The sequence below is a fragment of the Rhododendron vialii genome, chromosome 10a (genome assembly GCF_030253575.1).
Source record: "Rhododendron vialii isolate Sample 1 chromosome 10a, ASM3025357v1".
In the NCBI taxonomy this organism is placed as follows: Eukaryota; Viridiplantae; Streptophyta; class Magnoliopsida; order Ericales; family Ericaceae; genus Rhododendron; species Rhododendron vialii.
The window spans coordinates 34214945-34240478 of NC_080566.1; the positions used below are offsets into that span (position 1 = coordinate 34214945).

The 25534-nt window shown below is 38.3% G+C and overlaps 1 protein-coding gene across 1 annotated transcript; it reads right to left on the reverse strand.

The window, feature by feature from the left end:
* Positions 1-453: 453 nt before the first annotated feature.
* LOC131302399 (kinesin-like protein KIN-14B) lies at positions 454-23584 on the reverse strand. Its single transcript, XM_058328998.1, has 23 exons — positions 23202-23584; positions 21251-21374; positions 20640-20726; positions 20388-20558; positions 20160-20266; positions 19766-19897; positions 19409-19587; positions 17668-17829; positions 17057-17148; positions 16002-16153; positions 15575-15748; positions 14722-14868; positions 11443-11619; positions 9114-9185; positions 7873-7928; positions 7551-7770; positions 7077-7268; positions 6758-6970; positions 5184-5534; positions 3611-3709; positions 2885-3025; positions 2643-2801; positions 454-1216 (listed from the first exon to the last, which is right to left on the reverse strand). The coding sequence occupies exons 1-23, from the start codon at positions 23394-23396 to the stop codon at positions 761-763; spliced, it is 3858 nt and encodes a 1285-aa protein (XP_058184981.1). The 5' UTR covers positions 23397-23584; the 3' UTR covers positions 454-760.
* Positions 23585-25534: the final 1950 nt, after the last annotated feature.

A 25534-nucleotide genomic window follows, 5' to 3' on the forward strand; every position in this document is an offset into this window, starting at 1 on the left:
GATTGAACACCTCCGTGAATAACTTATTCAAATAAGTTATTCTCGGAGATTATGACCAGCAGACGTGTCCAAAGAGTCCGTTACCATCAGAGGAGATGTTTGATGCAGGAAGATAAAGATGTCCTCGACAAAGCTACAATGAAGACGATATATAGTACACCTTTAAGACCACAGATGCGATGACTACTTGTGTAAATAAACCCTAATTCTTTTGAGCTGCAAAAGTCCCCAATTATATTCATCGGCAGAAGTGCAATATGAATGAGACTATGTATACTTGTTTCAGGTGATTTAAATTTGATTGATGTGCAAGACTAATAGGTGTCAGATGACTCTCTTGAAGACTCTTCGCATATCTCGATTTCAATACAGTAGTATGAATTTGGGATTGCCAAAATACCACTACGGATTGGGGAAAACCTCACGAAAAAGGTAGCAACACAACCTTACAAATTGACAAATAAATCAAAATTTACAATAGTACACAGGAAATATAACATTTAGAATTTACATCACAAAGAATTGTTCATGTTTGCAATAATCACTACTGATAATGCATGTTCACCACACATATCAGTGGATGTAAATTTTTTTTTTTTTTCCGGATACAGCAAGATACAAAGGTGAAGGAACTCACAATAAATTACCACTTGAAATTCCTTTCCATAGCCACCAAAATGATATAAACACAGGCCCTGACATTACACAACACAATAGGAATACAAGATACAAAAACTTTCTTACTCGGTAACTTCTGCACTTAAGGTCTCACATCTTTCAATACTCCCCCTTTTTCAAGCTCACCAACTAGGTCCCGCAATGCCGGAACCTTCATGGCCAAAGTCCTGTACAGCCTCGAGTATCGAGCGCGGGTCCCATCCGCAGTCCTAGCAAGGGCAAGCAAGCTTAGGGCCTCAGGGAGTTGAGAGAATACCTGTTTCATCTCCTCCAATCCCATGTTTTCCAAAACAGTTGGTTTTGGAACAACTCTAACAATCTCACCGCCTTTGGGTTCTTGAACCCTGGCATCGGCTTTGATAACAAGCTCAGAGTTTGAGTTTGCTCCGCATTTGATGATGAATGGGGTGGTAGAGCCTGTGTTAAACTGCAGCACATTCCACTGTGTAACATCGGTTTCGGCAGCTGATCCCAAATCTGAGGAAAGTTTGGGAGCATGTGTTCGTTCTTGTAAACGGTCTTCCTCCTCAGGAATCGACTGCATCAATTGATAACAAATCAGGAGAGGGAGGGAATGAAGATGTAAATAAACGACAATCAGAACAGCAGGTGTTTGTCACATCGTGTTTTGGTAACACTACCAACCCCCCTGCAGGTGTTTGTCAGTTAACAGTACCCACTTTCGCGACTTCCTTTTCTCTCGCTTCTCTTCCTCTCACCATCACTCTTTTTATCCAGTCGTAATCTTCCACCATCAGTCCATCAATGGCATCAAAAAAATAGTCAAAGGTGCAATTTAATATGGATACATATGGCAGTGAAACCCACACCAATATTACCTCCACTGTTATAAGTTCTAACCACCAAAAAGTAAAAAACTGGATTGCCAAACCAGTCATAGCTATGCCATCTTTCTTTCCTTGTGGGGGGCTCCTGGAAATAAGGCTTGAGAGAGAGATACACGGGTACCATCGAAGAACAGACCGTCTGATTGTAAGGCTCATGGGATACTGTTCTGATTGGTTTCCATTTGAGGTTCACTGTGACTATTGCTAGTGATGTAGTGGAATGAGGTGGTGGGGACACACAAAGGAATATATATATATATGCAAGTAAAGGCAGGCAGGTTAGGAAGAGGGAGAGAGGAGAAGCTGCTGCAGTAACTTCTATGGAAGACAAGGGCAGCAGGGTAGGAAGAAGGAGAGAGGCAGATGGCATGGGGAGAGGCGGATCAATATTTAAAGAGTTAAACGTGGTATTTGGAAAAAAATTCTGCTAGTTGACCTAACAGTGAACTAAAAAAGGGGGAAAATGTTATGCAATTTGGATTCTCAGGGGGGAGGATGTAATTTCAAAAATGTGGTATCTAAATATATTATCAAAAGAACAGGATCCTAATCAAAAATCATGGGTTGTTCATGTCCAGGAAAGACTGCAAATGAGGGAACCAAAATTAAGGGTGGAGATTGCAAACAAATATATCTTAGCTTTTTAAACTGAAATTGGGGTATTTGATTAAGCAGAATACTCGAACATGATTGCCAACGATTTGCTATGGTGGGATACACATGAGCCCAGCTTATTTGTCCAAGCAGTCAAAACTCAAAAGGTTCACTTTCTTGGAGACATTGAGCTAGGCATATAAGAGAAACCTTTCACACCAAATGTTGCAATGCAAACTGTTAGAATAGAGTTGGACTAAATCCCACATTGGTTGCTTATGTTATGTAACTAGTCACCACATAATATAAATAAAGCTTATGTGTGTTAGGGTTGGTTAACACTCTACACACTTTTATTATTCTTCCAAACATCACAAACCAATTCAGTATTTAGGAGATTTGACACCCGAGCACAGAAAAAAAGAGATACTGCTACAGGAATGTACAGTACCGTGCAGAATTGATGATACTCCTCTTTAGCAAGAAAAAGAGGAAAGCAGCCATTGCGAAAGTAGTAAATACCTCAATCAAACGACGAGCATCTGCAATGTGCCTCCGGGCGCATGGATGGTCAACATCAAGCAGGGAAGGCATTCGCTCTGCAAGTTCATCAAGTGATGCAAGCAATGCCATCTTCTTACTTCTCACCAGAGTGCTTACAGAGGACTGTCTTATTATATCCTGCAAGAATTGTGCATATTCTCAGGTCTCACTTCTCCGTAACCCAATCATCAATTACGCAAACACACAAGCTATGTCAAAACCTTGACTTGCTTCAATAGGCCATCAAGTGATATTAATGATGCTAGACGTGCATCCTCAGCAGCAGTAGAAGGATTATTAACAGGTGAGCCATCATCTTGTAACGTAAGTAACGCGGCATCACTTCTCATTTGTTGCAGTATCTAGTAGTGGGAAAATAAACAGTAACATCACATCAGGTCAAGTTGTTACAAGTTATTCCCAGATCACCCACTAGATGTAAGAACAGCATCTTATGATAAATATCAACTGTGAAATTTATGCAAGCTATGTATATTTTATATCAAATAGAATAAAAGATAAGCGTGAGTAAAATAGAGACTTCTGTACCCCCTGATCAGCAGCAGATACAGTGAACTTTTGCAATAAAAGTACGAGTGATAAAGGACCTTAAAGTCCTATATGTAACGTTGACTTGACATTATTTCTGTTGATTTAATACTGGTGTCGATTGCACATACTTCTTTTTGCAGTTAGAACTCTAGCAATTTTGGACTTATAGCTCACATGGTAGTTTTAAACTTGGTTTTTTTTTTTCTCTTTATTTTAGTGAAAGGATTTTGACAAATTCCCTGACTGTTCTCTCAGAAATTCAGAATAGGCCTAGGGTGACTTAAGACTCACTGGCTGGTCACGAGACCTTAACCCATGGGTGTGGGACCTTTGGGTCGTGCCAGATGAGTTAAAAACAGCAAAAAAGATGTGGTTTCTGGAACAAAAATTACAACCTTCCTTCTCTTGTGATCGACAGACTCGAGAGCTGAACGTAGTTTGGCTACTTGGGCAGGGTCCTCTGCCTCCTCAGTTGCCAAGGTACCTGCAATATCCTGATAAAACCACAATTTGAACATTAGGATTAACAAAGAGTACGGACATGGTTTCAAAGACACAAAAAACAAACCTCTCACTTAATTAGCTGTAACTGACTAAAGACTATAGCAACAATCAAGTGACCATTTATTTTAAAAGTATAGCAATATCCGGTGGAAACGCCATCCAAGGGAAGAAGGCAAAGTATAGTAAACATTATGGGAGGTTATGATGGTTACATTAATTTCTTCTATTGTCGTATGTTTTCAATGTTCAATTCTCTGTCATGGCAGTTACGTAATTATGTGTTTTGGGATATGAAGTGTGAGCTGTTGTTTACGGGCTGCTACAGTTCATGCCTTACCTTATACATGGTCTATTTTTGTGATCCCCAAAGGATAGGATGAAGATTAACTGAAAACTGAATTGCATTTAGGAAGTTGAGTTTTTTTTTTTTCCCAATATTGTATACATCAGTGGGGGGTTAGCGGGGAATTAGCGTGTTAACAACCAAAGGGGGTTCAATGTCTCTCCATCGACTCGAACCCCAGACCTCCCCCTTGCAAGGCAAGGCAAGGCATCAAGTACAACCACATGGCCTAAGAGCCACATCTAGGAAGTTGAGTTTCAATTGGGTACTTAACTGGGTTTTCTGTCCGGTTGCCAATAAGTAGGCTGTAGGCCTTAGTACTTTTTTTTGAACGGCGAAGAAAGTAGGCCTTAGTACTTATGAAACTGGTTTACGAAGATTTGTACGTTTGAATACTCAGCTATTAATTTAGGATTGTGATCCATTAATCTTCCAGTCTCTCGAATCAACTTCTATCCTCATATCTTTACTAAATTTCATTCTTCAAATTCCAGTCTTCTTCAATATTGCTTTATGGTTCTACACCACAGACACTACCAGTAATGGCTTTTAAGCCTAGGAAACTGTCAGAGATTAGGCTCAAAGAATAAATGGACGAAGAAAGATGGAACATTTTCTCTCTCCAAGACTATTTGGGGCTTTGGCTTTATTCTTCCCTGTAAACAGGAAAACGGGTCACATTAATTTTTCCTCCTGTTACTTCCTTTGCCTCTTTATCCAAATCATATCACGCTCGCACAATTGTAAATGGTGATTACAAAAACTGACAGAGCCACGACAGCACCAGTGTAACCGTTGTTCAGGTCAGCTCTCACCTCAAACGGTCCTCTATGCCATATGTAAAAGATTCAGAGGCATAGTGAGGAGAAAGCTGAACCCCCCTCTTCCTCGTACAGCATGTATTGGAAACAATACACAAATGCATGGTCTTGTCAAAATCAATTTGCAATAGGAACGACAAACTAACCCCTACAAACAACAAACCAGAATAACAGACACAATCAACTTGCCCATGGACCAGTTAACCCATGATCAAGCCATCAGACAAATCACGAATGGATTTAGAATTGAAGGTCCAATGGAAAATAGAATGGTGAGACTAAGAACTGCAATGGATATACCTTCAGATGCTGTAATTGAGAACTATAGACCCGCTTTGAATACTCAGACAAAAGCTGGCCAAGTGCATCAGTACTAGGAGGTAGTGCAGCCCCAAGTCCAGCCATCCAACCATCCATTATTGCAGTTGAAAGAAGCTCTAATTGACCCGCTGTACCCCCTACAGCATCATCTCCAGTGACAGAAAGAAACTCAAAGTTCTCGGCGAGCCAAGATCTAATTTGACGCTGCAGCTCACCAGCTGGAGTATGAACAAATAAAGCAGCAAGAGCTTTGTTTCCAACTGCAAAACTTTTGGCTTCTTCAGTTATTTCCCTAAGCTTTCCACCAGTTACATGCTGCCTCCATGTTTCCTGTATGTTGGAAAGGAAAATCTAATGCACAAAAGTAGAGATGTATAGTTACAAGCGCAAGACATTTAGGAAGACACACATTATGCAATGAGGTTTAGAAGCATTGGAGCAATGCCTTACTATTACAAGGGTTGACTGCTTAACTCTAGAGTTTTACGGCCATAACCTAGTCACGAAGAGAACCAAAGGAGAGGACAAAAACTTAGCTCCATTAACATGGTGTAAGAGTCGAAAACTTCAGTCAACATCGCAAATTCATAATTTCCTTTCAATTTATACGTGTCAAATGCGCAAATTTGTATCACTCAAAAAAGACCAAAACTGGTGATGGTCTGAGATACTAAACTAACTGCAATCACCGTTACAACGGCCCTAAAAGAGGATCTTGGCTCACTTGTCAAAACAAGTTCCGAAATATGACTTTGAGCATAACTTTATAAACAAGCCAGTAGTTCAACGAATGTGAACAAAGTGGCACCACTCGTGTTGTCAGTCGCTAAATAGTACTCAATCCAGACCAAACAGAGCCCTAAGTCTAAATCCATCGGGGTTCGCAACATGAATCCATTTCTCAATTGGGCTCCAGTCGAATGCATTCTGTTCCGTGACATCCAAAAAAACCTAGATGCTTTCGAACTAACGCCACTAAATACAGTTTTGGTTAGCCCCACCCCTTATTGCTACCATCTACCATAACTATATCACTCCTCCAAACTACCGCATCGACGATCTACAATAGTCATGTCCAAACCACCTGAATTACCTGAAGTTGAAAAACTAAGAAAGAAGCCCAAAATCCAGTCAAGCCAAAGTTATTCCTGAACAACCCCAATTGACTGACACCATTTGGCATTTTAAAAGGCCAGCAACCACTTGTAGATATATTCACAGTTTCAGACTAGATCCACCCAACCCCCACCGCAGGACCCTTTTTCTTTACCCTTCAAACGACAAGGTAAATGCATTAACAAACGATGGAAAAAACTAGAAAAAAAGGACAATAATTTGTTAATGCAATACAATGTCATGACAGCCAAGAGTGTTGTCAGCACAAAATTCCAGGAATACTACATACAATCCCCTAGTGTACCTTCTCCCAACCATTAGAACCAAAGTGCTAAACACACCATCTGGAGCTAGGGAACAAAAACATATACATATAGATAAAGGCAAAGAACCAAAGGAAGGAAAAGAGAGAAGGGGGGGTGTGACACAATCCCCACCTGATCAATGCCACGCATCTTCAAAACAACTGCTGATAACTTGGACTTCTTTTCCGGCTTTATATTCACTTTAAAACCTTGAATCTGCTCACCGACCAGAGAATTCCTGCTGGGATCATAATGCAGAGGAGATCTTCCGGGGCTGCTACCCCGGCTGGAACTTCTGCTGTGTCCTGTATTTGTCTTCTCCAAAAAGCGCTCAACTGGAGATACCTAACATCAAAGGAAGAATAAAAAGTTTTACCCTCAAAACAGTGCACTGAGGGTGTATATATTGTCAGCAAAATTCAAGGGAAAAAAGTAGCTAATGTTTCCTTACCTTGATTGATTGCAGTTCCGGTGATCTAGAAAGCAAAGATCTTATGTATAAAATCCTAACACGCGAAACAAGCATGGTGTCCATGACCCTCTTTGGCTCCATCTTACGGATGAAAGAAAACACTGCATCTCGTATTTCAGCAAGTATTTCATGCTCTCTTGAAGCACCTGCTTTAATCACTGCAGCTAAAACCTGCACATATCATAAGGACACCCCACTCAATGCCAGTTGCTCCAGTCAAAGCCTTGAATCCCAATTGCTTGGAATATTCCTTTTGAATCATTAAGCAGAGTTTCTCCCAATAGCGAATAAAAATGAACCCAAAAGCCATAATGTCGTCAAAGCCCAAAGTATAACAGACAGTCGAAATGATAGCACAAAGTCCAATTATCTAGCTAGAGAGCACCTTCTTGTGTATTTTAATAGGTTCCCACACAGTCACAGACTGTACAATGAAAGTGATAGTAAGCATACCAGCATGAGTAGTTTGTTAGCTCCATCTGAAATTGCAGCAAGACTGTCATATTGCTCTGGATCAAACTCATTTAGGGCAGCAGTAAGATATTCTCCAGCTGGGGTTGTCTTGACCTGCTCGCTACCTGATTTAACCAATGCAATGGTGCCCTGATTATTATCTTGGGCCAAAGGTGAAGGGGAAACTTTAGCAGGACGTCCATTATTATTACTCTCAGTCCTGTCAAAAATAATATCAAACAGGAAAAAACAAGAATCTAATTAATACCAAAAAGAATACACAAAAAATTACAAGCATTCTCTAGAGCACAAGAAGTTGTACCTCCCAAAGTCTCGAGCCTGAACGTTAACAGGTCCTTTGGGCAATGGACTAGTCACCTGAAAATGGGGGAGCGCCAAAATGAGAAACCTACCACTTGGCAGATTAAAAGTAGAAGCACAAACTGAGAAACAAATTCCACTCTGTGGCCAAGATGGGTATCAGACCAAATTATGGAAAAGCATTGACAACAATAGTATTCCTAATTTTCTATATCCCAAAAAAAAAATGTAGAGAGTGGCCGTGTGTCTTTAACTTAAGATTTAGTTCAGCATTCTGCTCACTGTAATCTCATGACTAACGAGATCCTTAAGAACAGGGACCCTAACCGCAATCTTTGCCTGACTTAACGGCAATAACTTTTTCAGTAGGAGGATATGTGTTAGGGGGCTCCGGCTAATGAGAAAGCAAAAGCTCTAATTTCTGTCATCTCTTCCCGTTTTTGGATGATTTGGTTGGAACATATTGTTATATTTTTTAGGATAGTTTCAGTATCTTGAGTCGTATTGGGATAGATTATGAAATTTGTCATCTTATTGGGCTTCAGTTTCTTCTCCATTTAAGTGGATTTTGTTATTTTTTCATTTCTAGAGACTGCAGGGTGGTGTCTGAGTGTGATTTGTAGATTAAATCTTAGATGTTTTGGGTTTCATTGTAGTGCATTGGATGAAAATTTTGCTCTCCTATAGGTAGGTTGTACTTCTTTCCTTTAAAAAATGCAAAGATAAACCCTAAAGCTCCCATGAACAATTTGTACAATCACTTCATCTTGAAATGGTGCAAGCACGTTTTGACAAGCTTTACAGGATTTCAAGATATGTTTACTGAATCAAATTGAAAAAAGAATAAGGATAATTCAGGTTGAGTTTCGACCAAACTACTTCCGGACCTCTGTTTATAACCTAAGTAAAAGGTTTTTCTGTACGTCTATTCTCCAGTGAAAACACTGAAAAGAATGAACAACAAAATAATTCCACAATGAAATGTTCCAATGTTTGAAAGAACCTTTTGGAATGTCTTCAAAAAAATAATTCATTAGCGAACAAAAGCAATTCAGATGCAAAATACCAATTCAAAAGCATTTCATAGGCTAGTAGAGAGAGAACACAGAATGAGGCAAAGAATGAACCGAACAAAAGTAACGATGGTATAAATGCGAAAAATCACCCTGATTGTGAAATATTCGTGCAATGAAAATATAACAATAAATTCTTCAAGACAGAAAATATAAGAGTAATAAGAACCTGGGGCGATCCAACTAAATTTGCTTTCTCTGTCAATCTATCGAACAATTTCTCATTTTCTTCATGCAACCTCTGCAAATACAAAAGGGGAAATAGAGGCACATTAACATGCCAGACTGAAAGAAGCATATAAACTTAGTTCAGTAGCAGTAATATATAGCTCTATAACGAAAGGAAAATATGGAATCACACAAATATAATTTTGAGTGGCAACATCAAAAAAATCTCTGAAAAAGAAGGAACGCACAAGAGAATAGGAGGAAAAAATTCAACTGAATTTGTAAAGTACAAATGCAAGACCACTAGCTATATAATACCACTAACTGCTCTCCAACCTCTAGAATGAGAGATAAAGGAATCCCATCAAAAGGTAAAAATGAGAATATTCATTTACATGTGCGTCTCTCTCTCTCTCTCTCTCTCTCTCTCTCTCTCTCTCTCTCTCTCTCTCTCTCTCTCTCTCTCTCTCTCTCTCTCTCTCACACACACACACACACTTTTCTTTAATCGAACCAAATTTTGTATCAAAGTAAGAGCACTGAGAGGTATCCAGCCTCATGAATGACCAAGCGGATGTCACCCCCAGAAAAATTACCAGCTTGATCTGCTAAGGAAGTAGATACAACCTGCAAATTTTGCATAATATCGGGTAGAGTACTGTAATTTCAGAGCAATCGTTAGCGGAGATTAATGTTATTAGAATGTTTATCCAAGTGAAAATATCAGCCCAACAATAACCACAAATTCTAAACTCTAGAGCCAAACAGTACAGCAACAACACAAAACACAAAGGCCCCACAGCCTTGAACACTCATTCATTAATTTTTTTTAATTTTTTTTTATAAGTTCATAATTATATTAGAAAGAAGGCATAAAGGGAATGCCACCCGTGTATACAAAAGAAGGCCACAAAAGAAAAACACCCTATATATTGCCAAGATAATGGAAAAGCTCAAACCAATCTAAAAATTGGTCAAGGCATAGATAATAATCTCCCTTGTCCCAACTGTACAAGCTATTCAGCAAAAAGGATTTTATCCTAGACATAGGTTTTTCCACCCCTTCAAAAACTCTCGAATTTCTCTCACGCCATAAGACCCACACCAAACAAAGACGAATCATGGCCCACAAACTCTTCCTTCTCTTACCCATTCTCAAACGCTCGATAATATACATATGCCAAAAGGCCCAAAACCCATACTTATTAGCACGTGTGTACTGGTATGATACGGATACGTTGTTACAACAGAACCTTAAAAACACACCCAAAAAAAGAAGAATACTACGGGTACAGCTGGGATACGTATGTTAAAGATATTTTGCTTACGTTCAAGAGGAATGCATTAAATTGACATTACAAATCAAGCTAAAAAGTTCCAGGTTACTTACCGGCTCAGCTAATTAAGGATAGAAACCACAGTTTAATACGTAAGAGGAATGCATTAAATTTACGTTACGAATCAAGCTAAAGAGTTACAGGTTACTTAACGGCTTAGCTAATTAAGGATAGAAACCACGGTTTAATGCTAAAAGTAACATACAGATACAGTTTAATATCAGCTCATTAAGGAACTAATAGAGCAAAGCTTGATTCGAAAAGCAAGGGGAAAAGAAAAAAAAGTCTCATCAAGCTAGTTACAGGTTACTTAACAGCTTAGCTAATTAAGGACAGAAACCACAGTTTAATGCTAAAAGTAATGTACAACAGTACAAATTCAGTTTAATATCAGCTCATTAAGGAACTAATAGAGCAAAGCTTAATTCGAAAAGCGTCTCATCAAACTAACTTCGTTTTTCCATAAAAGAAACTGCTATTTCTGGCTCGGGCACAGCTTCAGATGGATGTGATATAGCAAAGTCTAACGATGCGTTTCACGTACCTAGTACACATGCAGAAGTACCATGCGAAGTACTCGCAGCCTTTACTAACCAAGCAAGGATACAACATGATTATAGAAGTACTCATGCTTCATAGGTTCTGGGCTAAAACCGTAACGAAGAAAAGAACTAGAATCCTAATCCCAAACGAAACAAACCAAAAGAGTCATATAATTTAGCATTACCGATTAAATACTCGGATACACATATACTAAACAGACCCCTCCATGCCAAAGTTCATTCACACGTGTGAAAATTGAACTCTATATCAAGCTCCACAAGGTATACAGAGACAAAAAAAGACAGAAGTTAAAGCAGCTGATCTCTATGCCACGATGTCATATGAGCATCATTATATACTAAAGTCATGTAGCAATAAGATACAAGCACTATAAAGCGACAACTTAAAACAGGTGAACTTCTAAACAAGTGGAGTTGTTTAGGAATGGACCTCAATAAGGGCATCACGCTTTAACAGTTCCTCTTCAAGTTTCTTGGTAACTGCAATGGAATCCATGGCATCCCCTGCAGCTTTCGGTATTGGTTGAGCCACAGATCTTGAGTCTGAGCCAAGCTCCCTAGCATGAAGAGCCTCGTTTAATTGCGACTCAATGCTTTTTAGTTTTGCCTACAATGTAAGGTACCAAACAATATTTATTATACAAAACCCAAATATCACAACTTATTCTTATCAGGAAACAGAAACATGAACTATGAGCTTCATATCATAGGGACTTTATACGATCCAACAATGTCCTATATTTTTGGCAGCTTAGGAAAAGAATAATTTGTACCCAATGAAATAATTATAAGCAAAATCATCGATGACAGAAGCACCACCACTTCAACCAAAGCACATTGAATAAACTATAGATATACAGTACGCAGAGTGTGCAGGTTTATATTTCCGATGACATTAATCAAGATACATAATACAAGAAAATGAATTCCCGAATAGGTTTATTGAGCTCCCCCTTTGCAGATATATGCACAGTATATACATGTGAAGTGAAGTCCCACATCACCTGAGCTGCTAAGTGTGAGGGTGCCCTCCCTTCAATAGTTAGCCTTTGGGAATTCTACCCAAGCCTATGTAACAATTTGTCATAGTAGGATACCAGGGATGGATAGGTTGCATGTCTCTAACTTGCATGCAACTGGTGCTACCAAGTGAGAATGTTGTGCGTGAGGGAGGGTGTAAAATGAAGTCTCACATTGCCTAGTGTGAAAATAAAATGCAACCTTTAAGTACAAGGGAACCTAAACTTTAATAGCAAGCATTTGGGGTGAAGTTATACCCAAGATCGCAAATGATACCATCCATCATCGTAGACTTAAGCAACTTCTCCATTTGAGTAAGGTTTCCAACAAAAAACTTGGGATATCATCCCCAAATGAAATCCATTTAACAAAGGGGGCAGTGTGTCATGGTTCAAAAATGTTCAAAAGCCTTAATTCTTTAGGGCCTAAAATTGGGGGGAAGCCCGACTAGAACAACACTTAGGGCCTATGCTTCCTAAATTTTTGCTCTGGTGTTTTTTCGGTATTATTTACATTTTGTAATTTTTTGTTTAGCTTTTCGTCATAATTTTTGGAATTAATCATTTGTCTCAACAAGAGGAATAAAAAAATATAAAAATGTGGACCTAAGTTGAAAAAAGTTCATATAGGACGACACTAAAGACAAAAAAGACAACTGATCTGGTATTTTTTACGTCTTTAATGAAACTTTTTTTGCTTTTGGTCGTAATTCCCCTCTCGTCGAGCAGAATGGCCAATCCAAAAAGTTTAACGTGAATCAAACAAAAATTCAAAAAAGACGAAAAAAAATACCAACACAAAAATTTAGGAAGAACAGGGATTAATGCACTCCAAAATGTCTGAGACTATGAGGAAATCAACACTTCAATCGTTAAAGTCTAATTATGCCTGTTTCGATAGCCAAATAAGAATGCAAATGAGTACTTCAACATTTGACATTAACAACTCATTTCTAATTCCCAGCAAATTACACCGATTTTGACAACAAAAAAACAAATAAATATCCTTGTTCTCATACCAACAACAATCAACAGATACCCAGAAAATTATGACCATTTTGACATCAATAAAAGAAAATGAATATCTTCCCATTGTTAGCTTTTTTAACAAATGTTTTGACAAAATAAATGTTGACCCATCTTTCATGCTTTCCACTCCCTAGCGCTTCCTTAAAAATCTCCACCATACAATCTAGATGGATGCAAACATAAAGTAAGAACCTTCTGTAATGCACATGAAGCCTCTCCAAGATCAATAAAACGAGACCGAGGAAAATCAAGACCCGTAGAAAATTTAACTAGATTCAGCAAAAAGATGCTGCATTAAAACATAGGGAGATATTATCCACTATAATATTCATAATTTGACTACGAACAGTAGGAAGTAGGAACACTCAAGACTCCAAAACTGAAGCATTGAAAGAAAGAGGAACTAAGATAGGAGGGGCACATGTTAATCACAATTAAGCTTGAAATTTTACATCCATGATCTATCACAATGGCATATTAATAACTTAAACATTTATTATGAAGCACCAAAGTTTGTAATACATACCTTTACAAATGTTTCTAATAATAACCACTAAACTACTAGGGGATCTGAGATAATTAGGGAGAGACGCAAAGGCAAAAATGGGAATCGGACGCTGTCTTTAAGATTGTAAGAAGGGACTGTTTGGGTTAATATAACAATACTAGGAGATCTTGCATAAATTGGATAAGGAAATAGTGTGACTTTATAAGGGATATGAAAGATATTCTCCACATAAGGGGATACTAGCATAATTGCAAATACATAAAGTGGGACACGTGTTTTGGAATCGCCCAAACCAACACACAATCGCAAGAAGAATAACTCAACAAAGAACGCAAACAGAAAAGCACGACACAGAGATTTTATGTAGTTCTCCAATTGAATAGTCGGGTACATTCACGATTCACCCCAGTTTCCACTATGTATGGAATAAAGAAGAATGTACAGTTCCATCGCCTGCTTACAACACATTTTATATCTATAATTTGAATCACCAATTACCATGATGTCCATGTTAAGGTCGAAACCCGACATAGTCAGCAATGTGGCAAACCAAACTGAATAAGCTTCATAAACCCGCCGGCCCTAAGTTGGTTATGTCCCTGGTTGAAATAATCCCCTTTTTCAGGATCACAACCCTATATATTCAACCTCCTTCCTTGAACTCCAGCGTGATTTTCTTCGTTATCCTTTACCCGTGTACAAATATCTGAATTCTTGAAGGAGTACATGAGTTTATAGTTAATGTCCCTCAGCTTTTAAAACTTATTTCTGTAAAACGGTAAGGTGCGCTAGTCGACCATTTCCAGTATATAGAAAAAAACATAAGCTGCTCTTCGTACTTCCAACTTTTGTCATCTTGTATGCGTCCCTTACCATGAATTGACTTTCAATGGGTTTCAAGACTTCATGGAATATCAACACCTAGAACAATGATGCAAGTCCATTGCAGTGCTTGTAGAAACATCGATGGCAAAAGGCTGCTAAAGACGGTCAGAATTGTTGGACATAAATGGATTGGGAAAAAACCACCTAAGACAAACAGTTTGAAAATAAAAAACAGAAAGATGTACGGAAAATTTCGAGACTGTGCACTAAGATCTAATATCCTAACTGCTGCAGTCTGCAAGTAAAATAAAGTCAACACATGACCAACCTGTAAAGTTTGAACTGTTGAATCACGTTGTTGTATCTGCAATTTATGGTCTTGCTCCAACTGCAATAGTAGTGCAACTTGGTTTCTAAGCTGAGCATTTTGATCCTTTTCTATCTTATGTTTCTCTGTGAGCATGATGTTTTCTGACTGCATCCACAAGGGAATGGAGGCTGTTAGAACATGCAAAGCTATTCTGGTGAAATAAAGTGTTTTATCACCCGCATAATCATTATATTGAAAATCAAAACCCCCCAATGCAGTTTTCTGTTGCATCAAGTGAGAGTGGATCACAATCAGGTGGACTACATTAAAAAGCATCAAAGAACGTGACACAAGGAAGGCATCAAAAGGGAAACAGTTACAGTACGGACACAAGGTCAGTGGCATGTATCAGTCGTTATAAGGCCATATTAGATTTTCGCCACTTTTTGTTAAACATGACAAGTGCAACACAACCAAATGACATCAATTATCAACTTCACGTGTTTGTTCAGAAGGATGGAGGATGAATTTTAGCGAGTGTTTGCAGGTGAAGTATCAGTGGTTGACAAGCACAATGGCGAGATGTTTGATGAGCTTGCTCGTGTGGCCTATAGATTATTGCTTGGAGTTGTATATGCGATTTTAATGTTCTGTTTCCTCATGAGAGTCTGGGATGACTTTCTTTTGGCTCGAATCCCGATCCGGAGAAACTTCTCTACTATGAATGAAGATCTCGAGCTCATGGATGTCCCTTCATTTAAGCGTGTGTGGATTAGATAACTGAGTCAATAGATATTCAAAACAGTGTATGCAAAAAAAAAAAAAAATGAAGTACTGGTATGACACTGTTATAGCAGTGTTATAACAAAACCTTTAAGTCTGACTGCAGCGTAAAAGAAACTTTCCACGCCTTTTGAACTTCATTGAAAAGTAGTACACACTGATCATTCGCATCTTTCAGAGCTTTCCTCAAGGCCAAAACCTCCAGCTTGAGATCATTAATTTCTTTCTCTTTGTCATACAATTCCTTGCGTGCATCATTCGCCTACAATTGATGTTTCAAACCAGAACTGAGCGAAAGAAATGTGTATCTTACAGAAAAAATAGTGCTCAACCATTGTTGACTGTAAATCACATATCAATCCCCAGGTTGAACTGTCTGGGGCAGTACGCCAGCAACCAGACTAGTTCCATGCCAATGTAAACATGTACAGGTCTAAAGATGCTTATGTCTAGAGATGCAAATTAATCAAAGTAAAACCTGTTGTTAGAATCAAAAAGAGGTCAGCAGAACTTACAACATCTCTCCATTTTTTTATTGTATCTCTATTTCCAAGGCTTAGTACAGCATTCCGTGCTCTGGCAGAAAAATTGAGGGATGATAATGTCTCGGACAAATTCGATAGATTGGGACATACATTAACAATCATCAAAGTTTTTGCGCTTCCACCTACAGAAAGAAGAATACATTAAAAGAAACAAATGAGGGTTTTGTACATTAAAAAAGGAAAGTTGTCCTACCAAAACAAATAGGATAGAAAAACAAAAAAACAAAATTTAACCAAGTGACAAGGATATTTAGGATAGAGAATGAACATAACGGCATAAAAGGAAAAGTAGAGCATCTATCAAGATAGTTTGTGCGTATGTTGAGCCTTGCAGAGGTCTCAATAATATGATATATTTACAGAGTTACAATACAGACTACCCACACAGACTCTAAAACTATGGTCATTTGATAGATTTTAGCGCTTAGAAATTTTCCAAGTCGTAGCAAATTCAGTCCAAATAGATGCATATGTGAAAGGCACACGTCCAGGATTTTCCATGTAACTTCCACTTCGAGAATTGACAAGTTTTTTCATGTCCTTTCTTAGCGTTAATTCTTGTTAGATGCCTCACACCAGCCAACCTAGCATATAAGGTGTGAGCATTCTTCACATGGCTGATTTTTGAACTGTTAGAGCTTGTCCCACTTCAGGCAATCATCACCTCCAAAACTAGTACAAGAGCATGTGCGGCTCCCCACTCGTTGCGAAGTGGTATTGTGTTGGCAATGGGTCCTAATACATAACATTCTCTAATCTCGTATGTAAACCAGGTAACTGCTTAGTATCAACTTAATTGCAGCTCACTACAAGAAATCATGCAGGAGCAATAAAATAGTATATATATGCTAAACAATAAACTTACCAACTCAAATAAAACTGTATATGGCAAATTAAAAGGGCATAAGATGAACTAACCTTGTCAGACCCTCTGAAGACATCAGAAATTGCACCAAAGCTATAACAAGTCAATCCTTCATGAATCGACTTATAAAACGAACATTTACATGTGAGAAAAATAGTACCTAGTGAGTCTGATAATATCTTGGTCAGCATTGAATTTTCATAAGGAATGAATTCCTTCTTGGATGTCAACGAACTTAAAACATCACCCAACCTACATATACAAACATGAACAGTCAAGACGTGAAGCTGGATGACCGACGCAAAGAATTTGTAGCCTCTTCACACACGAGCACTGAATGCTTTTCTGTGTCAAACAGAAAAAAACTGTACTTAGAAGTACATATTAAGGCTTCCAGTAAATCATTGGTAAATTATTCCACATGGCTACTACAGCTATACAGTTTCACAGCAATGACAAGAAAGAGCTCACTATGAATAACATGAAAACCCAAATGAGACCACCTAATGCTGGCCCTTCAACGAATGGTTGAAGGGGGAATACGGCTACAGAGCTATGATTAATCAAGTATTCACATGGAAACAACCACCTGGAGGAACCCATGTTTTACTCTGAACAGATAAAACTAGTACAGTGGCAGGTAAAGTGCAGTCTGAGTAGATGAATTATCAACTAACTACAATGTCTCCAATACACTTGTCAACAGCGAGGTAAAGTGATGTAAACTGCTAGTATCGGCAGCAATACTAAGTTGATAGAACCACAACATACGCTGAATGTGATTTCATGACATGGAGTAAGTCTGTCGCACGCTCCCCGCCGTCATCTTCCACAGTTAGACTTGCACTTCCAGCCAGGTCAACAAGAGAGAGCTTGCTATATAAATTTTCTCCAGAGATCAAATTGTTATAATGTATATGAATTGTGACAATCCTGAAAAGGAAAGAATCAAGATAAAAACTCAGCTTTATCCAAATACCTCAGAAAAACATTGCGACTCATAAGATATGCATGACAAAGGCAGAAACTTTGTAATCTGTGATTACATCAACATGCTAAAAGAAGTTCAAGATATCTTACTTTTCGACAAACCTTTAATTAATTACATCAACATGCTAAAAGAAGTTCAAGATATCCTACTTTTTGACAAACTTTCAATAAAAACAAATATGTTTGTGCAAGACATTGGGCAAGATAATAACTCTAAACTGGCAGCTGAAATCCAAAATCCGCAAGTTAAAAGACTCTAGGCACACTGCTCATCACAACCAACACATTAACAAACAAAAGCTCCTCATTTACCTAATAGTTTATTTTCCTTATCAGATGTCCTAGAGGATCAGACGATCGAAAAACACTTGCCCGTCATGATGTCTGAAATCTTTAATCAAGAGAGAACTCTTTAATGAACCAACAGAAGTGATATGACACTGGGATTCACATCAAAGGATTCACTATCTAGAATACATCTGCAAAGGTCTATATGGCTATACAAATAGGCTCCTTCAAACATCAAAAGGTTGTGATTCCTTCTTAATGCCAGAAAGGTGCAAAGAACAAAATACATATTTTCCCACTTCAGTATCTTAAAAGACCGTCACTTCTCATGTAGATTAAGTTTGAGAATGATTCCACGTCGAAAACTCCGAAGAAGGAAAATAAGAGGGTGATGAAGCTGAGGTGGCAATCCGATCACAGATACATCATCCAGGCTGAAATATTCAACGAGCTGGTAACCAAGTTAGACCCATATTTGGCCAAGTTTCCGGTTAGATAGAGTCCATATGGAGATATATCAATCAAGTTTCGTATCAGCATAAAAAATATCCTCATTAAACAATAGTAAAATCCATGATCTAATAGGAACCAAATAGGACATGAACATATTGTAGTTCACATGTAATTGCGCAAGTCCAGCCATTTATAATGTGATTCAGATCAAATTCTTTGATGGAGTAAAAGTGAAAACCTTTTGAGATGAGTTTCAAAACAATATGTAACTACCAAACCTATTTCAATGAATTTAGTTTCAGCAGCTTGATATGGGTCTATTGTCTAGTTTAATGTAAATGATTGCATTTCTTTCAAGAAAGCAAATCAAACTAAACCAGCATGAGAGACAATGAGGATAAGGAGTACAGTGAGTATTCCAACAGTCACAGGAAAAATAGGAGTGCCATTGCCAAACCTGGAATATAGCAATTTCTTCTCAAAAATTCAAAACTCAGTGGCGTTTTATAGTGATGAAAGATGGTCTTCTCTCCTAGAAGGAATAAGCCTAGCTTTATTTCCCAAAGATAATTCAGAGGAAAGCGTGACAATAAAGTGAAGAAACCTAAATCAGAATCTCTAGAAAAGCAAAGCCACGGCCTACTTACAAGGGGCACCAATTATTTCCCAAAGATAATTCAGAGGAAAGCGTGACAATAAAGTGAAGAAACCTAAATCAGATTCTCTAGAAAAGCAAAGCCACGGCCTACTTACAAGGGGCACCAAAAAAAAAAAAACATACAGATGAGAGAAGTTGAATTTCAGTAGATCATTTCCCCGATTCTGAAATGCCACTCTCAAGACTCTGGAGAAATCCAGCGGGTTATCAACCTTTTCCTGTACAAGATTTATTAATGAATCTGATGACCCTATCTGGATCTTTGGGAAGCCATTTCTTGGTTCTGAAAGCAGATCCCTTATCTACAAGCAAATGGTGGAAAACTACCATTAGAGAATGCTCATGATGCTAAGCCGAAGCAATTGGCCAAGAAAACAGAAGCACGAGATAAGAGGAGTCACAGAACATTATGATTATGAGAGTGAAGGGAACAAAGGGTATGCAATAGGCAGAAATGCTGAGATATAGTAGTTACCCAACCTGTTCATTGCAGATTTCAAAGACTGAGACAGAAAATTCAAATCGAGAAGTAGAGGTTGTATCTGAATTGGACAAATCAAACAACTCCTCAAAACTTCGGGCATATAACCCTCGATCATGGCTAGATCCTTCCTGAAAAATATGGGTAGGACATATAAGTAGCATATTGATCTGAACATCAAACAATTGCCCAAAGCATGGAGCATATCACAAGATGAGACAACAAATCTGTTTTATGGAGTTCAACAAAATACTGATTTCCCCGTTATACATCAAATAACAATCGTAAGAATGGAAACGTGTAGATCTTATGCACTTAAATTTTTGTACGCAAATTAAACAAACCTACGAATATGATGAATTTACATATACAGAGAGGAAAGGCGAGAGGTACCAAAGTGTGTGTCTTCCCTGAGCCGGTTTGTCCATAAGCAAAAATAGAAACATTATATCCATCCAAAGCTGACTGCACAAACGGCTGAACAGCACTGAAAAGTTCAGCTGCACATATGAAATTCAATTGTAGTTACTGAGATAACTTCCTTCCACATGACTAAAACTAGTTCATAGTTCCAGAGTAAACAAAAAGGATAACATTATAGCAAAGAAAAATTAATGCCACCTTGTCCAACATGAGGTCCATAAACCCTGTCAAATTCAAAATCCTTCTTTAGATTGGCAACGTTATCATCACCAGTAGGAATGCGAATGGTAAAATCATCAGGATATTCAACAACAGAAGGACCTTCATCTTCAAACAGAGGTCTTGTACGACAAAACACTTTTACGCTTCCTGAAATTTTCATGAAAATAAATTCTTGAAATTACCAGTCCATGCACACTGTAAAGGGAGAATTTACAGAATTATGATTACCTTTGGCAGTCAATAAGTCATTGAACAATTTTTTCTTCTCATTTATCAGTGGAGAAATCCTTGCTTCAGTTTCAAAGGCAGCCTGGTCTGAAAGTAGACTAAATTATGCATTTATATACCAAATATTGTAACCATAACCATGTTAACAATAATCCATTCAAGAAGAAGGTTGTGATTCCACAGAAGAATGAAGTGAGGCCTTTTAAAAATGTTAAAATTTAAGCAACGTTAAATGTTAAGGTTCATCAGGAAGAGGTAAAGCATAAGTGTACATGCCATACTTTGTTGCCCACATCCAAACTGCATTCAAAGTGCTAAGAAAAGGCATTAAGAGTTCAAACAAATAGGTTATCCAACTGCATATGACATAGAAACGTTCTACTTGCCTTGGGTTCCTAAAACTTGTGAATAAGTGACTAAACAATATCATATATTAGCCCAGACATGATTTGTAATCAAATGAGCATACATCTTGCTCTTCAGTTTGCAAAGAAGATATATGGCATGAACCATCTTGCATGCTAACGGTTAAACTAAAGCAATTAGATGGATTAATATCCTTGAGACGTTATTCATTTCAACCATAGACATAGAGCCAAACTCTTTCTTACCTAACTTGCGGGTTTTATCAGCAAGAACACCAAGGTATCGCGTGACTCTATCAAGCTTTGCATTTGAGTAATCCTGGAGATCACTTGCTTCTTGTCTCAACACCAAGTAATCTTCTCTAGCAAGCTGTCCAGAAGATGTAATACAATTGAAAAATAAATGAATAATCACAGGAAAAGGCAGTGAGCAAAACAAACAATGTTTTCCTAGACAAATACAGATGGTCTCATCCAAAAAGAACTTCATATAAAGTTATTCTACCCAAGCTACCAAAAATATTCGAAAAGCTTTCAAGTCTTGAATGTCTTCAAAAGGTAAACACACAATAAAGAATAAACAAATCTGCCATATGTTAGAAATCTTTTTCCTCACAAAGGGCAGAGAGACAGGTCACACTCCAAACAACTACAAGTTCCAAAAGGATTAAATGATGAGCAGTACTGGGAGTCTGGATTTGTAATATTATTCACTTCATCACCATTTATTCTGTTTAGTGGGAAATGTATGGGAACTCAATTAAACAGCCATATCTAGGTTTAGACGTGGGCTAGGTTTCCTTACTTTTATTGATTTTACATGCCATAGAAAAGCTAGGTGTAAGTGTTGTTTAATTAACCAAGCTGAATTTTATATATTTCTTTGGTGTTTATATTTTTCCTACAACATTGTGCCTCAACAAAGTTTCATATAACCTTGGTTTTGCCCCCAAATTGTGCATGAGTCAACGAGCAGGGAGAGATTTATTCTGAAAATCCCCTTAATGTTAGCACAGATCAGTTAGCTAGGCATGTCCAACTTACTGGGTTCCTGAAGATGCATTTTCCAAGAGTGGTAGACACATCCAGATTTTTAGAGCAAGGAGATTTGGATCCAATACAATTCAGATCTCAATTCCTCCATGTTTAGAGCATCTATGTGCACAAAATAAGGACATGCAAGGCATATAACAACAATTCCTCCATTTTGATGCATCTATTTGTGCAAAATATGACATGGATGGCAAGGAACAAAGAATATTCTCTATTAACAACTCAAATGGTAGTTGCCGCATAGAAATGCCCAATTCATGATCTTCTTTCCACTAAAGCAACTATCCCCATGTCTTGACAACCAATAATCATGAACAATCATGATGTGTGCCTAAAAAATAAAACTTTTCCAACACAGACACCTACAAAAATTTCAAATTTCTAACTTCTTCCTAACGATTACCTATCCTTCCCCTCAAGTCCTTTTTGCTTACCATAGTCCCCACCTATTAAAGGATCATTAGAACTTTACCTAATACTATCTGAATACAGTTGCTGATAAGAGGCCAACCTCCCTTCTAAACGTATCTGGTTATATCCCCATAATCATGTATGGACCAACTAAACCTGCAGTGGTGGGACACAGAACTGTGGGACACAGAACTGTGGGACCCATTGAATACGATGAAACTAGTCCACACAAACAACAAAGAGATCTCATCCCCCAAAAAAATTAATGTAGTCGCTACTAGAAATGGACCAAATAGGACAATCAACAATTCAAGGACTTCAATCCAAAATTTTGGCATCCCAAGCTCCGCTTTCTTGCATAATTCAGGCGTCCGGCCAGCTTACGTGTGGAGCCCAATCATTGCCGGGGCAAACTCCTGTAGCAGTTCAAAAAAATTCCTGTAGCAATTCAGAAGTGCCGATGACTAATCTTAGTCGCATAATCCTTCATTAGAACCTTCTGCTCACGCTCTCAATCCTCGCTCTTGCAAATTATGGTATATTGAAAAAAGCTTTCAAGTTCGCCCTCGCGCACAATTACGTAACTTAGTGACTAACAACCGGCATTGCCTCTTATAACCGTCGTAACAATACCAACTACCAAACAACACTAGAATTAGTCACATCAAAACACAGTCCAGTCACTTAAGTAAAATACTGAAAGAAAGAATAAAAATAAAATAAATAAATTTACTTTAACTTTGTCCTTCAATCTCTGGAGCTTGGACGCCAGTGCAGGCCTCGAGGCATCGGAAGGCAACAAAAACGACGACGCAGAAACCGAGTACCGCCTCACCAGGGGCGAAGAAGGCGGCGGCTTCTGTTCGTCGGACTTCCTCGGCTCGAACCCCGACACCTCCCAGTTCCACCGGTTTTTCTGCTCCGCCATACGAACAAACCCTAAGCCGATTTCAAGTTCCAATCGGAGGGCTTCACAGAGAGAGGCCCCTCCTCACTCTCTCTCTCTCTCTCTCTAGACTTTCTCTGTCTCTCTCTAACTTTGATTTGGGCCTTTCATTTGAGGTTTCCCTCTTGGCTAATTTTGAGTGTGTTTGATGGGAGGGGGATGAGGGAGACGACGTCGTTAAAGAAAGGTGGGGACAACAACGGGACACCCTTCGGCTTTTAAACTCGCAAGTGTGTTTTGTGCTCCTTGTTACTTGACGACTCGCACATCTCTACGGGGAAAATTATTCAATGCGTATGGGACACAGATTGTCCCAAACTCTTCTTTACCGTACATAATAAAATTTGGGCGACCGTCACATGGCGACCCGACATGCTGCCGAACAGCTTTCTATCCAGCGGGTGAGGAGCAGCTGATTATCTCGGCACGGATGGCTCAAATCGAATTTGAGCGCATAAAAATTCGAACCATTCATTGATCGATTGTGATCCTAGAGATCAATTGTTGAGATGAGCAGTCGAATCAGTAGTTGTATCGCTGGATCTCCTCACGTGGTACCCTGGAATAATTACTCCTCTCTGTGGTGTGTATGTGTCAGACAGGGCATGGCACGTGAGCGTGCGTGATTCTTGTTCGTACTTTGGTTTTGGAACTGTTTGGTTAGCTGGCATATTAACGAGGCAGTTCTTAACGAGGATTGGCAATGGAAACAGAAAGGATAACCGGTACAAAAAATAAAATAATTGGAGTCACTTTATTTAAAATATTTTGTTTACGGTACTTATAAAAAATAAGCTTCTGGTATCCGCTTTAGCATTCAAGCTTGAATTCTAGAACAAAATTAGACGTTTCGTAAATACCCTAACCGATACTGGATTCAACTTATTTTTTGTAGGGACTATAAACAAAATGAGCAACTCCGATCTTTTTTTTAGGACCCAAAACGGGCCTAAAAGGGGTATGTACTCCCTATTGGATGGGTGTGGAATTCTTGTACGTTGTTAAGATTTTTTGGAAGGTTCAAATTTAAAATTAATTGGCTATAGATAGAGCAACAGCCTTTAGATTATATTAACCAAGTTTGACTGGCTTAGGTGACCGATGTGGGATAAGGTCAGACACTCCCTCTCATGTGCAGTTCAGATGCACGTGGAGGTATGGATTGACGAGATAACACGATTTGACTCGGGCAATGAAGACTCAACCACGTAAGGTAAGGCCACTCAGGACCTAGCTCTCGTATATATTGTGTGAATGTGGTCGGTCGGCGAGCATATGAATGTAAATCTTGAACATATTTGTATTCAAGACATTTGTATCTAAAGTATTTTTCCAAAAAAAAAAAAAAAACCTTAACCACCTCATATCTACGACAATGGATGTATCATTCAAGTCACAGGTACTTTAAACTTAAGTTTAGTGAGATAAGTTTATTTCCTCGTAACATAGTTTTTTTTTCCAAAATTATAACATAGTTAATGAGAGATTATGCCCCCTTCGTACCCTAAACCCTTTGATGTGGGCGGTGAATAATTATGTAGTATCAACTATGCATGATATAATAGCTTATGGATATTTTCGGCTTCCATTTTGTAGCTCCCGATTTGAAGATGCTTGCTCGAACTCGCAAATTCTCTGCAAAATTATTATCCTTAATAGTAAGAGAATCAAGTTCGAAAACTAATTAATGTAAGAGGATCCTTTAACCCCACTTCTACGGTTATATTAATGCTAGTACCCAGAAAATGGAGTAGCTGGAACATGTCTATCATTCATAGTTCACAACAACATTTAATACATGTTTTTTTTTTTTGAAAATTACTAAAAAAAGGCTCTTCCAACCATAGAAAAGCAGTAAGTGGTTATGAAAAAGCAATATAAATGTTATTCCACAAAATCACAGATTTCAATCCAACAAAGGTCAAACATTTCAAATATTAGATATGCATAGTAGTATCATTTATGAGTTACAGGGCTAGTGTTGTTGGACATGCCTAGTAACATTTATGAGTTACGGGGCTAGTTGTAACCTTTTGGGAACCCAAAGAACTTGAAAAATGTGTGCTCATTTCATAAGAAAAATACAAATTAAAATATAAGGGGGGGTTTCTACAAACAAA